General features: G+C 34.9%; 1 protein-coding gene across 1 annotated transcript; it reads right to left on the bottom strand.

Moving 5' to 3' along the window:
* Positions 1 to 223: 223 nt before the first annotated feature.
* On the bottom strand, positions 224 to 16,174 carry LOC306888603 (pleckstrin homology domain-containing family G member 7-like). The gene is made up of 17 exons (XM_079447032.1): positions 15,947 to 16,174; positions 13,637 to 14,366; positions 12,430 to 12,452; positions 9,330 to 9,448; positions 9,096 to 9,136; positions 8,633 to 8,731; positions 7,986 to 8,132; positions 7,671 to 7,766; positions 7,425 to 7,526; positions 6,988 to 7,101; positions 6,401 to 6,575; positions 4,034 to 4,149; positions 3,842 to 3,929; positions 3,669 to 3,748; positions 1,860 to 2,013; positions 1,580 to 1,677; positions 224 to 974 (listed from the first exon to the last, which is right to left on the bottom strand). Exons 2-17 carry the CDS (start codon positions 14,243 to 14,245, stop codon positions 870 to 872), a joined length of 2,166 nt encoding a protein of 721 aa, XP_079303158.1. The 5' UTR covers positions 14,246 to 14,366; positions 15,947 to 16,174; the 3' UTR covers positions 224 to 869.
* Positions 16,175 to 16,952: the final 778 nt, after the last annotated feature.

Genomic DNA, 16,952 nt, shown 5'->3' with positions numbered 1-16,952 from the left:
GTGTCCCGCAGTGTTGTTTATATACTACTATAATATTTAAGGTTTTTAATTTGTTTTTATTTTTAATATTATCAGGATTAATTTTATTTGACGTTTTAGTCATTTTGTTGTGTACTTTTTTTTTTACATGTTTTTATTATTTAAGCTTCATTTCAAATGATCAAAAACTATTATTAGTTTTAATGATGTCCTGTTTATACTTATAAATGAAATACTTCATTATGTATAAAAACTTATTTTATTTTTCATGGTCAAACAAGTAAATTATTCACAAAACAATGTAATGCATAACATTGTTTAAAAGAATTTTAATTTATACAAATTAGAATTTTGCTAACTTGCACACTGTATTACAACATATACAGTAGGTTCTTTACTGCGTCTTATAAGCATTTAACTCTCCCCACAACACACAATGTCACTCTATGTGACACACAAATTCATCATTTTTTGTTTGCGTTAGGAACGTGCAACATTCTGTTCTCCAAAAATGAAAAAAGGGAATTGAAAAGCGGTTCCTTTTGTGGAACTTTAAACTGCTCGTGTTGCTACTCTTACAGTGGTGATGTATTTCCATGTTTAGCAAAAAAAAAAGTTTCAAACCCTTATGGTTTTCTTTCTAGGACATAAAAAGAGACGTTTTGCACAATTCATCATATAGAAGACATGAAGACTTTCATGGTGATTTCTGTCCTTTTAAGAGCTTGACAGCTACTGTGAAAAGAACAGACATTCTCGTAAAAGCCTGTCATGTTTGGAATAACATGAAGGGGAGTAAAGGACACAATTTTCATTTTTGGGTGAACTTTGTGCACTGCTGTGGTTCATTGGCACTCTTGGGGAAGTTCTCTAGAAAGTCTCTGTATAAATTAGATCTGTGAAGACTCCAGAAAAGAGTTCTTGACCCGTGGCTGCTGACAGTCTTGCTTCAGCAGAGAATTGATGGCATCCTCGATCTCCGACATCCACGCTTTCTGAAACATACACAACATACAGCCTGATAAGATTTTTTTTGATTTTGTGATTTGAGCTAAAAGCAACGTTTATAATACCACTGTTAGATTATATTGCCAATTTTTATATGTAACCTTAAGATTTCATTTTTTTTTTCTCCATTCAAGTACACTACCATTCAAATAGTCTCTAATGCTTAACAAGACTGCATTTATTTGAGCAAAAATACAGAAATATTATTACAATTTAAAATAACTGTTTTCTGTTTTAATATATTTTTATATATTCCTGTGATGGCAAAGCTGAATTTTCAGCATCATTACTCCAGTCTTCAGTGTCACGTTCCTTCAGAAATCATTCTAATATGCTGATTTGGTGCTCAAGAAACATTTCTTATTTTTTATCAATGTTGAAATATTTTTGTCGAAACCATAATTTTTTTCCAGAATGAATAGAAAGAGAAAGCATCTGCCATTAACATACAAAGTAATGTAATGCCGAATTGACGTTAATATTGAATAATCTGATGATGTCTGACATGTCAGCACTGGTTAAGTTTGTGAATTATGGGTGTTGGATGGAAATCAACGCCTTTGAGAAAACATTAGCAGGATCAAATATTCACCTTCACAGATTCAGTCTGGGCTTGCAGAATGAAGACACCGATGCACTGCTGGTAACGATTTGGGTGCATTATTATGAAAGAATTGGGCAGACCGGATGCTGAAACATTCAGGAGACAAAATGTCAGTCCATCAGTGTATGTATCTACATCATTATCAGTGCTGATCACACATGGGCTGGTCCATCCTCAATGGAAATGTCTGGATTACTAAATTACATAACTGCAACATGATCGTAATTCAAAGAATGCGTCATGGTATATCTGTGCATGCTGTCGGCACCTGTTGCGTTGAGCTGGTCAATGTTTTTTAACTGCAGGCGGTCCAAAGAGATGGGCTGGTCCAGGACAATGAAACTACAGCCGTCCTGTAATAATAGATCAAGCTCTTGGCCTGCAGCCGAACGCAGGGGGTTCGACTCCACCACGCCAGACCTCTACAATACATAAACACAAGTCTGTGATTTGAGAGGTTTAAAAGTTTTGCCAAAATTATGCGTAAAGTAAGCATTTGAAACCTATTTTACTGATGTATTGAGATGTATTTCCAAGTGAAAATATTTAAGTATGATAAATATAGGATGAGATTGGACTTGTATTCATCTACTTTTTCATTCATAATTCCCAAGAATTAATTGTATTGTGAAAAGTGGCCCTTCCACTCTAGAACTGAATGCTACATTATTTAAATATACATTAAATGTTAACTAATGTTAAATTAAAATCAAACAATATTTTTATGTTTGATGAGGCCAAAAGTTATATTACATGTATGATTTATTTTTTAGTTTATATTAAACTTTTTATTAAAAGACATTTTGAAAAACTCTATACATAACCATTTAAAGTGGTCAGATTTTTTATGGTTTTAAAAGAAGCCTCTTATATTCATGAAGGCTGCACTTACTTAGGAAAAATAAAAACACCAATATTGTGAAATATTACAATTTAAAATAACAGTTTCCTATTTTAAAATGTAATTTGTCCTGTGACGGCAAAGCTGAATTTTCAGAAGCAATGGCTCTAGTTTCCAACGTCAAATCATCCTTCAGAAATAATTGTAATATGCTGATTTGGCACTCATTAATTATTTCTTATTATCAATGTTGAAAACATTCGTGCTGCTTAATATTTTTGTGGAGACCATTTTTCCAGGATACCTGAATAGAAAGTTAATCTAATATATATATATATAAACATGGTTACTATCATTTTTGATGAATTTATTGTTTCCTTGCTGAATAAATGTATTAATTTTTTTTTTAATAAAAAAAATAAAAATTACTGACTGACCCCAAACTTTAGAATAGTAGTGTACTTCATTATTAGTTGAAACCACTTGAAATTTTTTACAGTGCATATACTTTTTATTTAGTAACTAGTTCCACAGAAATTGTATGTTCAGTGAATTTCTGACTTCAAAGTGTTGCTTGAATTGTTCTTTTTTAGTTGGCTCAACCTACTGAAGTTTTACTGTGCACGTGCACGTGTTTTTATTGGTTTAATCAACATTAGCATAGCTAATTGTTGACTGGATTTGAAAATAACCATTTATTCAATGTTTTTCAATTATATTTGTGTAGACTTAATATAACATGTCCTCTCAACAAAGGCCAAGCAATAAAATTAGCTCAACTTAAATATTTTTGCCCTTCCAAAATTTAGTTAATTTGATTTTTTACAGTGTGGGGTCTTTGTTCATGTTTACTTTTCAGCATTATTATCTTGCAAACTTAAATTTATTGTGAATTTAACAGCATCTCATATATATAAGATAAAATATTCATTTAAATATATTTAACTTTTAACCTCCATTTACAGTAGTCAGTACAGTACTATCATCTGACACAATCCACTGATCTCTATTCAACCTTAGCGTGTAAAAGGGGCGTAATGGCTTGAATCAATAACCACTCCCAGACAGAATCAACAAATCTATTTTCACATCACCGCCACAAACTCTGATGCATCGCCCATGCTTTGATTTGTCAACAGAGACAGGGCTGCTAAGCCTTTCACAGTAATAACACCAAACAATTGTCACTTTCCTTGAATCTTTATATATGTACTTAATACTGATCAATAACCGCACCTTTTTGCTTCGCTTGATCTTCGTAATTAGAAGAAATTCGTCAAATAGAAACAGGTAGACCTCATGCATCTTCGCATTTTCTGTGTGCAAAAGAAAATAATGTAAACAAACACAACACGACCATCCTAAAAGCATAAATGGACCAATAAGAAAAATGGATTTATTTATCTGACCTATGAGAACGAGCTTCCCATCGTGCAGAAGACTACGATGAGACACCAGGTTCTCAAGGGTTACAGCTTTTAGCAAGTGCTTCAGGTTCTGTAAAGGATCAAACACACACAGCCTTAAAATCTCTATGAATGCAGTTCAAAGCAAATTAAAATGAACATAGCATGCTTGAAGATACAGATTTTGACATAAACCTCAGGAACATGCGCCCTCTTGTCTCGCTCCCAAACAGGAAGCCACACCAGAGCTTCCTTCAGCTGCTTCACTTTCTGATAGTTGTCCAACCACTTCACTTTTCCTTCAAGATCATCTGTACAGAGACATAGAGAGAAAGAGAGAGAGATTTGGGTGGTAACTCTATTGTATCATCAGCCTACACAAAGGCGGTTGGCTACGAAAGGTCAGCGTGTTCATCCACACCTCCCCAAACAAACATTACTGCTTTTGTAAAACCACAGATCCTGTTTTTTGTTGTTCAGTTAGAGACAATCAACTGTATTTTAATTATAGATTCTTCCTACTGCGTTCCAAGTACTGGCTTTTTCATCAACAATGACACAATCGTGTTGTTTGAACCCCACACCCATCTGACGACTCTTCATATTCTTTTTTAATTGCATGAAAGTCACCAAGTAGAGTTGTGCACACACCCTTATATTGGTTATAGGAATGGATGGTGTCATAAAGTGTGTTGAAATGAGCTGCTGCCATCCTGGAATGTTTTGAATAAATAAAAAAAAGCTTTTGTATAGAAGATTAACCTATTAATCATTTCAAGCCCGTCTAGCCATAAATCAGTCCTAGAGCAAGTCAAAAAGTCAAGACAGGACGACAAGTGCGATCATTACCATCACCTCGAGCACTGTAGAGAATATTATTGAATTCATAACAGCCAATTTCAGTGTATTTTTGGTTAAAAGTTAAATGAATGCCAGCTAGCTTGCTATAAAAATAAATAAATAAAAAATGTCATTACCATCACAAAGAATCAGTTGTTAGGATATTTGTTGTAAAATAATGCAAAAATATTTTGCCCTTTAATATTACTACAAATATTCTGCTGTTTGGTGTCATCAGCAAAATCTTGTATCACTACCACAACATACACAGTCACTACCATCATGGAGCGTTTTCTTTTAAATTCTTGTAAAAACGATCCAATTAAACTATTTTATAAAAACTATAATAATTTTTTTTTATTTACAATATAAAAATTTCACAACATACACCGTCATTACCATCATGGGGCATTTTCAATTACTATTTTTTCATAGTAAATTATAAATTTTAATAAAACTATTTTATAACTTAAACAACAAATTTTAATTAATGTATATAAAAAATATTGTAAACAAAAATATTTCAACAGTTGAAAGGGCTAATGGGAATGATGAAACAACAGTATATTAATCTCACTTCCTTATCAAAACAGGGTACTTGATAAACACACAATAGATTTATGACAAGTTATGTAATGCTTCATAAAAAGATAACTGGGCTTGAACATGTAAATTCAAATGTCACGTTTTCATAGCTTACTAAAACATGGCGTTCTTTGAGCTGTTTTGGTTCACATCTCTGAGGCAAAAATAGCTGTCTTTCACAGAGTCACTGCATGTCGTTTCTCACAGTGGCTGTCACTACACGCCTCACAAACAGCTTCCCTATGATGGCAGTCAGAGAACAGGAAAAGTCACCTGTCACCTGGTTTGACGCAAGTGTTTTACCCAAACGAGATCAAAGTGTCTTCACCTGAGAAACAAAGCTTACGAGTCAGAACTGTAGAAAGTGAAAACCAATTTTCCCAACTATTGTAAAAAATACTCGAATCTGATAATAGAGATTTTTTTTTTTATTTGTTAAATTTCAATATGGAGCCAACTGAACATGCAGTATACTGGCCAACACTGGATTTTTATTTACCTCATTTTTACAATTAGTCTACCCTTGCTATCATATAATGCTCACTAAAAGTTGGTCTATAAAAATGTTAATCATTTAATAACACTGTTAAATGTCATCTCAAAATGAAAATAAATTTTCATACTTTACATATAACGTTTTGATCTCTAAATTCACTTGTAGCATTTAAAAGATTGATTTTTATGGACCTATTTTTAAATTTATTTAGAAACAGCAGCATATAATTTTAATATTGCCCAGTTATCTATGGAAGCCGTTTCTACCACAAAATAAAAAAATAAGGTAACTTTATCGCACAAGTCTGACTTTAAATAATCATAATTGTGAGTTTTCATCTTGCAATTTATGTTGGTTTTTTCCCACCACGGAATAAAAAGAAATTCTCACAATTCAGACTTTTTTCAGAACTGTGAGTTTATATCATGCAATTCTGAGTCTATTTCTCTAAGAATTGCGAATAAAAAAGGCTTGAATTGTGGGATAAAAAGCACTTTTTAATTTTTTTTATCCTGTGGCGGAAACAACCTTCAAAGTTATCAGCTATAATAACAGGAAATTAATTATCTGCTTATCGGTATGGCTAGAATTATGTCAGTGCACCTGTACTTTCATTTGTTACAAAAATGCCACCAACTTACATATGGCTCTGTCAACGAGATCCACGATGCTCTGTATGGTGTTCTCCTCGTCCTCCAAGCAGCTCTTTTTCCCCATGTTCTTCAACAGCAGCGGGTACCGTGTAAACCTCTGCAGAGGAACGACCAGCAAATCCTTCAACTGCAGCCTGCGGCACTGCTCGTTTCGTTCACACCACTGGATGAGAGAAAGAGTCAAGGATAGGAGGAGATTTGGAATGTTAAGTGTATAATGAGACTGTACTGATTTTGTCTTGAATAAAAAGTCAGCTGACAAACAAAATCCCTTGTGTGCAACAGAGTGCAAAAGCTAGAAGTGACAGGCCAAAATTGATGTGGAGACAGCTTAAGAATACAACAGGGAACAATACTCGGCGAGAGCTGATGTTGTAAGAAAGGGAAAGTAGCTGAGTCAACACTCTTTCACCAGCGAGCTGGTCACCATGTTCCTGCGTGAAAAACAACGGTTCCTGACAAGCACCCAACAGTGGCATGAATCTGTGTGGTAATGTTTGCCCTGTTCCCTAGATCTTGTCAGTATTGAGACCAAGCCCTGATTTACCGTGTCAAATCACGCTTGCCACGGTTACCTTCACGAAAGAGCCAAAGTCCTCCCTGAGCTTCAGGCTGTCCAGATAAAGGATGGCCGTACTGTAATTCAGGCAGTATTTCTGTAGACAATGGCAAATACTGTCACCAAACGCCTGCAAAGCAAACAGTCAATATAGGAGAGTAATCAGAAGAGAACAATAGGGATTAGAGAAAACATTGTTATCTTTTAGCAAATAAGGAACAAATGTTTAATGGTGTTTAGTTTTTTTTTTCTAGAACAATCATTTGCTAACTGCCTAATATAATAGTCTACATTTGGGCAGTTATACATTATGTTAAAAGGTCACTGACCATGACTTTCCATTTCTATGATCATTTTTCTTCAACATTGATAATATTATAAAAGCACTAGAACGATTTCTGAAGGATCATGTTTATACGCTATAAATAAAAATATCAACCTATAGTATCTTACCTTTTTTAGGAGTTCAAGAAGAGATTGAGTACTATAGCTGTCTGGATTTGTCCACATCTCCTTAATGACACGCAAGAGACTAGTAAGGAAGCCAAAGCTAACCTGCAATACAGTAATAAACAAATTGAGACATTATAACATTTCATATTATAAAATGGAACACTGACAAAAAACTGCATCCTACGAAGTTTAAACAAGCAGTTAATTTCCAGTCACATATTTCCACCGAATTCATTGAAGTCTTACCAGACAGAGCTCATTGAGATTTGCAAAGAGCCTCCAGGAGTCAATATCCTGAAGACACTCTCTCATCTGAAGGTCTGTTAGTGTGGTCAAAAACACCTACATGCAGAACAAAAGCAAACACATGTAAGTTCTATTCTTACAAAGTGATTAAATGGTCTGTTGGCCCCAGAACATTTGTGCTAGCTAATAGTTCGCTACTAAATTACAGCTACTGTAACCATGTGACATACAGTAGCTAAAACTCTATTTTTGACAGTTTGTCTCTTTCACTGGAGGACATGTCATTCCATAATTCTGAAGGCATCCTGTTCATACCTCTTTTAAAACCATGAGCTGATCAAGCAAGTAGACACATTCACTGGTGAAAAGCTCCCAAATGGCTTCCTGTTTACGGTAGGCTTTTGGATTCTCCGCTGCTCCCAGTTCAGAGTGACCTCTCAAAAAGTCCTCCAAAGACATATCCTGAAAAATGATAGAAAACTGACTTCTTTAGACAAGACATTACAGGCAAAACATAGATTTCAGACTAGTGGAAACATAAAATACACTTTAAAGTGTTTATTTGCATCTGTGGATTTCAATTACAATTCATACATGAGACAACATATTATATAAAAATCCAAAAGCCCCTCTGTAAAAAAAACCCTAACATTTAAACAAATTGAACCTGGCTTTATTCAATGTTTAGACTTCTGTTATGGAAATGTGTTTATTGGTGCATAGTTAATTAGATAAAGCCTCTTTTGCACATTTAAACATGACGTTACAGAAAAAGTGTAATACAAAAAAGTTTACAAAACTTAATGTAATCAACCAATCAAGGAAGTATGGTAATACCTTTTTTTTTTTTTTTTTTTACCAAGTAACCTGGGGTGTGGCCATGGCCATGCATAAAAACATGTGCTCACCTCAGGGAGTTTTCAGCTCATGGCAGTTTTGAGGCATCAGTTTTGAACACTTACCTTATATGTCTGAAAGTCTGTGTCTCGCCATTCCTGGATCTGAATGCCAGCCAGACACTTGTCAATGTCAGCTACGCTGCAAGTCTTCCCTTTTGTCTGCTGAAAAACACCACTCACATTTATTCAACATCACAGCGCCCTGCTCTCAACAGGTCTCTTTGTGTTTGAGCACAAACTGTGGAGCAGATTGCATAGCACGACATGTTTTTAGCTTTATTAGATGTGCCCGTTTTGTTGTTGTTTACTGTTAATGGAATTGATTGGGGGGGGGGGGGGGTGCGTGCATTCAAATCTGATTTAGCTCAAAGTGGGTCGGTGAACACTATGTGCTAGATATAATAAAAGCATCTAAAAAAATTACGAGTATCTGTAGATGACAACAACCATAGAACTGGCACAAGATCAAAATGTTACGATGCGTGATGGTATTGAAATGTTAAAATATGCGAATATTTGCACTTACTGTGTTACGCCTTGAGAAAGGCCACTTTGATTTCTTAGTGTCTGTAAAAGAGTGCAATAAAACGAAATGTTCTGCATAAAGTCATGCATTTTATTAAGTATTGCTAGTTGGAGCTGGGCTATAAAATCGATTTATATACTTTTGTTCTTTCATTATTTAATTCTACAGGTACACAGTAGTATATGTTAGAAAATCATATTAAACCCAGAGTCATGACATTGAGGCATGACTAACCTGAATAGGCTGATTTATTTAAAATATCAGCAACGCCATTGGACACGAACAAATCTCCAGGGGAAACATCCAATCCAGGAAGACTCACAACCACGGAGCTCCGCCTCCTCTCCTGCAGCCTGAGAAAAAGCAAACCAGAAGAGAGCAGGTGAGTTCGGAGAACATTCTGGCCCCTGAGGCAGCCAGCCGTTCAAAGTTATGCATGATGGATGGTCACTGAAATAATATTGGTTAACCACAGAGCATCATATTTAAGATTTATTTGCTTCGTATTTGTATAACGACACTTTCTACAAGTTCGCCACAAGCCAGACAAGTTTAGAGGGTAGAGCTGCATGTTAATTGCAATTCTGCAAAATTATTTCTACCTTTACTCCAGTCAACGCAATTGCTCTTTAGACCACAGAAAACAATTATTCCACTAAATGAATCAGAAGTTTTGATAAACCCAGGTCAATGTGCTGTTGTAATCTCTTTATTCAGAGCCAAGCCATGCTAAACTTGAAAATTCAAGGCAGATTTGCTTTAGCAGGAAATCAAAGAATTCCATGTTCACATTTCTAACGTTCTAATGCCTTGTTAGTATTAGGTGGCCGGCACTGCGTTTGCAAAGTTGATAAACAAAACCATATCATGTATCAGCTGTACACGCACACCATTGCACAGTGGATCTACAGGCCTGTCAACTGATACCTGAACAGTTGGGATATATTGAAAGATTGAAATTTTAATATATCCACTGGTTAAGAACAAAGAGCAGCAGGGGTGGAAAAGCATCCTGATTTTTTTGCCTGCAGCCATAGGAGTAAAGTCATTGTTAATCAAGTCAAATGTTTTTTTGTTTTTTTTTTGTGCTTTTGTGTATTAACCAGGGTTAAATACACAGGAAAGCTAAAACTATGACAAATAATATTTGTTTAAAACATTTCCGTTAACTGGGGTGATGATGGCGCAGTGGATAAGACACATGCCTTTGGTGTGAGAGACCCGGGTTCGAATCCACTGTGAGACACCAATGTGTCCCTGAGCAAGACACTTAACCCCTAGTTGCTCCAGAGGCGTGCGACCTCTGACATATATAGCAATTGTAAGTCGCTTTGGATAAAAGCGTCAGCTAAATGAATAAAAAAAAAAAAAATAAATAAAAAAAAAAACTGCAAAGTAAATGCAAAACTAAAACAGTGACTAAAATAAAAATATAGGTTCCAATAATTCTGAAAATGTATAATGAACTCAAATTTAAACCAAACTGGTATTAAAATTAAAATGGTTTGCATGTAATGTAAATGTCAAGATTATAATCATGAGCTCACTCATGGATTGGAAACAATATAGAAAATCAGCATTTTGGTTTTGTGCTCTTGTGCAGTTCCTTGTCATTATAGCTCATCACCAATACATCAGACTAAACAAGATTATAGTTCCATATAGTGATTTTGTGTTCTGTTCTGTTCTACTTCAGTTCCTCTGTTACATTTTGACATAAAATCCTAAGGGCTTTTAGGCTATGATTGTTTTCACAGACAACTGGACAGTCTGGTTTTTATTTGAGTTACTCTCAGCTTTGTGCCCATCCAGCTGTACAGAGACTCAATGATGTGCCACTATGTGATGGGTCAAACATTTTACAGGGGTTTTCTTCTTCAGATGCAGGTATAGGAGAGCAATAAGAGCTTGGAAGTAAGTTAATCGTATACAACTCTGTTTTTGCTACAACTAGAAGTTGATCGAAACAAATGTTGACTTGACAAATCTGAAAATTAATAAGCCAAAAATTTTAAAAGTCATATACAGTATAGGACTGATAAATAGTGTCATAGATAGACATACTAATTGATTAAACGGTTTTTGGCTTGGGTTTTAGGCTAAATTAAAACTTTAATTTAGTTTTTGGTAAATAATAATTAAATGCATCATGGATGGATGGATGGACGGACGGATGGATAAGGCTGAAGTCTGTGACTACATTGGTGTACACAGCTCGAGTTTGTCAAGCCAACATAAGTTCACTAACTGAAGAACTAAATATAACAACAACTGCAGATACTATTATCAGTCTGTCTGTTCATCACAGTAAATATGGGATCATATACCAATAAACACTTGAGTCATATACAGTTGCTACGAGATATAAATTCTTCAGCATTATAAGGTGAACACCCATTCCCACAGCACCTGGCTGGCACAATGAACCCATCAAATACTTCCTTATTAACATTTTACTTTATAATTTGCATCCTTTTGGACCTTTTCAGAGATACACAGGCTAATAAAAAGCCTCATGCGTTTCGCTATTTACACTTCCAACTTCTCTTTTGCAAGTGCAAACAGAAAAACAGATGCCAGTACATTAGGCTTTGAAACCCTACAAGTAAAAGTCACTCAGCACATCTCCTTTTTACCGACATTAAAAACAGGTCACTGCTAATGGCTTGTTATCTAGAGGTACATCCACAATGCAGTCCTAGAATGAAGCAGCCCTCTATCCTGACTATCCCAACCACAGCATAGCCACAAAGAAGGGAGCTTTGTCCTCGCACCTCCACAGAATAATGAATAACTGTCCTGTCCAATCGCTGTCCAGGGATGAGCACTGCAATCAGACGGTGCCATACTGTAATTAAGGCCACAATAGCTGCCTAATTATCCACCGCTGAAAAGACGACCATGGTCCAAGCACAGTGGGCCCGACGGGGGGAAAAGCAGCACTAATGAGAGTTTGTCTGGGCTGAACGATGGGACTCTAATAGCTCTCTCTTAAAAGTTCATGCGCAGCTAACAAAGCAGCAATACAATGAACAATGAACCTCCCTCTACCCCAGCTCTCCCTGCATCAGCATGGTGGCGCTCTACTGAAAAAGTGTCCTGCTTTGGCCTCATTACCACAAACAGTGTGTTTCCACACAAACAAATTCCTGGATTAATGAAACAACACTACAAATTAGAGATGTCGAGCAACAAGTACAGGACAAATATTTTAAGTGAACAAGGAAATGCTGGTTTGACACAGAACAAAGTGACTAGGACATTGAGGGCAGAATTACGGTTCACATGCAAACATGGGGACATGCAAAACATAAGATAGAGACAGATCACATACCTTTTATGACAGGGATCCTTGACCTGTAATCAAAAGAAGATACAGCAAAACATGAGCGAAGTACTCGATGAGGGAAAAACACTGGTCATCAGATGCAAAATATCAATTTCAGAGGATATCATCATACAATGTGTGAGTTAAAGACCCCTAAAGTTCTCACTTCTACTGATATCTCACTCTATTGTGGCAAGGCTTGGATCAATGAGTGAAAGGAGTGAATGGAGCTTCTCTTTTATACTTTTGATCCTTCACTGACCCTTCCATTATTTGGTGATTGCTGACTGTGGTGAAAGGAGTCTCATCTGAGGGCTTGCTCGAAGCTGTCAGTGCATGAAGCGACGGATTCAGTTGCTGTCAAAAGCTTTTGTGAACTACTACTTGGAGAGTTCGAAGAAGAATGAGAGAGGCTTTCTTTGCTAAGAGCGGAAAAGATTCTTGCCATTTGAAAAAAAGATTGTATCATAACAAAGGAAACTGATTATCATCAACTTAGAAATGGATAATAATAAGCCAGCAGATGATCAGGTTAATATTGTTAACAAACTAAAACTATTAAAAAAACATGATTGTTAATTGAAATAAATCTCAAATAAAATAAAATAAAATATGAATATTATATGAAAAAAAAAAAAAAAATTGGAAAGCTGAAGCCCTAAAACTACTAAATGGCAATAAATAAAAACTAAATCTGAATTATAACTAAAACTGAATTAAAAATAACTGAAATAATAATAATAATATTTTTAAAAATGCCAAAAGCAAACAAAATATTAAAATGAAAACTAAACTATTTAAAAAAAAAAAAGCAAATTTTATACAACTACTACATAAATATAATAACTACATAAGTGGAGATAAGTTTGCACAAGTTTTTAATTCATTATTTTACTTGTATATTACCTTATACCTTCTGCTTAAATAAAAACGATAATACCGTAATACCGAGGAAGGTGCCAGTTGCATTTGCCATGGACAGCATGGAATATTAAAAAAATATCAGATCGCTATATAGTGCAACTGACCAATCAGAACCAAGTATCCTGAGCGCTGTGTAATAAGTTTCAGTGAAGTATCATAATTACGGTTCAGATTTATTAAGGGTTAGGAATGCAAAAGCTATATTAGAAAAGACATTTTTAATTTTGAAACTTTTTTTAAAGCACATTTTAATTATTATTTTTTAAGACATCTTGAACTCATTGTATACCTGGTCATTGTCATCAGTTGCGCTCTCATTATCATCAGAAACTGGCTCTTTTGAATCACGAGACTCTTTGCTTTTGCAAATGACGCCATTGTCAAGGGTCTTTGATCTGTGTGATCTAATTGTCCCATGAATCAATGAAGATTCATAGCTCCCATTCTCTCCATCCGTCTGAACCGCCAGTGGAGACTTCTGCCGGAATAATAGAGAAAGGGGACTCGTGGGAGTGGGAGACTCCTCTCCTAAAGGACTGTCCGACTTGCTTGGATCTCGGTAGGAGATTCTCATACTCCTCATCCTCCTCAGAGTGGGAGATGTGGAGATGCGAGCCGGGGCTTGTCTGTCAAACTGAAATAAGTGTGGAGGCATGTGGTCAGACTCCATAAGGGAACCGTACCTCAGTCTGGAGGGCATCCTTCCTAAATCTATGCGCATTATGAAAGGACTAGCAGTTTGTGTGTCTTTGTCCTCACGTTGCACGCATTGGGTTTGGGTCTGTGCATCTGTCCCTCTGACCGTTTTCTTTTCATGCCAGTCTATGTAACTCCAGTCCAAAGTTTTATCCACTTCCTTCCCGTTTTCACTTATGAAAGCATAATTCAACTCCGTCATCTTGAGTAATCCGGCATTATATATCCAACAACAGAAGACTGATTAAGAATCAGATGCAAGTTTGGCTTGAGTCATTCTCACAAAAATGTGTCAAATCCCAAAATCCATGTCTCTGGAGTTTCTGAAAAGCAAGAAAGGATTAGAAAAGCCACCCACTACGTTTATGTCAATTCTTGTAGAACTAGCCATGCACAGTATGACCATTTTAAACCCTTTGCATCTACAGAAAGTTACTTAAGACCCAATGGACAATTGCAAACAATAAAGTAACAAAATATAATTTTCTCAATTAATTAGTTGTGGTGAAAAAGGGAATAAAATTATGTAAATTACAGAAAACCTGCACTTTCATCAGTAGTTGATAACTGTGTATAACGCAACAACACTTTTAAGGCCCTTAAAATTCCAACATACATTTTGTACACAAATTGGATTAAATGGGTTAATCTGCATTAACCAATACTTATGACGTTAAGCACCCAGACATTGAAAGCCCCAATAAACGTTATGCAATTTTCAGCAATTCAGGAGGATTATTTTTTATCACATTCTCAATAGGCAGTTTGTAGTTTATCATTCAGCATTCTTAAGTGATATTCTTGAGTTCATATACTTATTATATCATTAGTATGTACTTATGTGTGTTTATATACTGTATGTTCAGTTTCTAACTTTGAACTATTAGCCTGTCTATTTTCTTCTGTGGAGCCTGCAGAAACTGGGTCATTACATGAAACTGGGTGCCATTTCCATTAAAAAATGTGATTTTTAAAAGCATATTTAATTTATATATACATTATATCAGAAAATAATGACTTATTACTAAATAGTTTGTACCATAAGCTACATTAAAAATAGTTTTACAGTTAATTTAGTAACTACAATCCTGGTGCTGAAGGTCATGTCTCTACAAGGTATTTATTAGAAAGGAAATTGAATGCTGATATTTATACAAAAATCTAGTTTTCGATATTTGTTTATGGTATAAAATCATGATTTAAGAGTTGACTATATAAGATCAACCTAAAAGAATTAAAAATAGAAGTTTGCAGTAATCATTTTAGGAATATCAAATTTACAATAATCATTTGTGTTTACAGCTTATGGTAACACGGTTAACATTTTAAGGTCAGGTAATATCTAGAGTGCTAAATCTAAATCGCTCTATATGAATCAATATAAATACTATATTTTTTAATTAAGCAAAACATATCCTTCATACAAAAAGACAAGAATAATGTGCCTTTAATAACATAGAAAAAGACATGTTTTGTCATTGTTTACACATTTTCATGGGAAACGCCAAGGGCACCTTTTATAAGGAATGACCCAACTACAGTACATTTTCAGCATTAGCCTGTATTTGATTACCGCATGCTTCATTGTTGTGCATTATAAAGAAACTTTGACTCGCACCATCACTGTGACAGGGCAGCGTGGGAAACAAAGGCACCTGATCCTGCTCTAAGACATGGGCAACTAGTGTAGGCTTACGGTGAAGATCATTTTTTTAAAATCCACTTTATTTACCAAGTCAAAGCCATGTTGTTGTAATAAAGCATGCTGTAAAATACCTTAGCTTACTTTGTTTCTATTAAGCAAAATCGCGCGATCACAAACATTTATCAAGTCGCAGATGTTTTCAGACAAGCCAGTTATTTCTGAATGCAAGTCTCGATCCTATAAGACTATGCCACTTACCGCCTAGTCGTTCCCGGGTGATCTGAGAATCGGGCTGCTGGAGGGAAAACAGCTGGACCAAATGTACAATGTCTCTGCTATAGTTTCACACAGTATGTTTATCCGCAAAATATCGCACGCAACAACAGAATCCAGCTCCGTTTAAAGTGTGATAAACATTAAGCATGCTCGGGCTGTGTGGCTCAGCAGGTATTGTGTGAGTGAGGGAGGTCTGCTGCCTTGTCGCCTAGGCAATGGAGGTGGAGCATAGCTGTATTGTGTTGATATTATTATTATTATTTAGTCATTTAGCAGACGCTTTTATCCAAAGGGACTTACAAACGAGGACAACAGAAGCAATCAATTGTAGTAAAACAACTAAAAACAGATCCAAAACTAAAAGCTAAAACTTTATATAATACCTATACACATTTTAAAAATAAAGAAATTAAATAAAAATTACAAATGCATACAACAAAATTTCAAAACTTAACATTTAAATGAAAAACAAAAAAATAAAGATAAACAATTCGAAATATTAAAGAACAAAAGGTAGGAGTATAATAATGATTCTAACAGAACACTAAGCCAAACACCAAAATATATATGTATATACATATACAACCACACACACATACATATATATATACATACACATTTATAAATTCAATATATATATTATATATATATATATATATATATATATATATATATATATATATATATATATATATATATATATCATTTCCATTTAGTTTGTTGAAGTATTAAAATAACTCATATTAAAACTAAAACTTAATAAAAGACCTATACAGACATAATAAATTCAGACATTATTTAACTAAAATAAAAATATATAAATACAAATCACGACAGTATAGTTTATCAGTAATCCTAAGAAATAACACTGCCAAACACACATGCTAAAAACAACAACTTACTTACACGTAGTAAGAAATGGTTATAAAACTGAAAAAGAAGTGAAACAAGTAGTAGAAAAGAGGAAAAATAAAAAGCGATACTTTTA

Source organism: Barbus barbus (assembly GCF_936440315.1).
Source record: "Barbus barbus genome assembly, chromosome: 22".
NCBI lineage: Eukaryota > Metazoa > Chordata > Actinopteri > Cypriniformes > Cyprinidae > Barbus > Barbus barbus.
The sequence above is the reverse complement of the archived record's forward strand: the minus strand, read 5'-3'. Positions and strand labels throughout refer to the sequence as shown.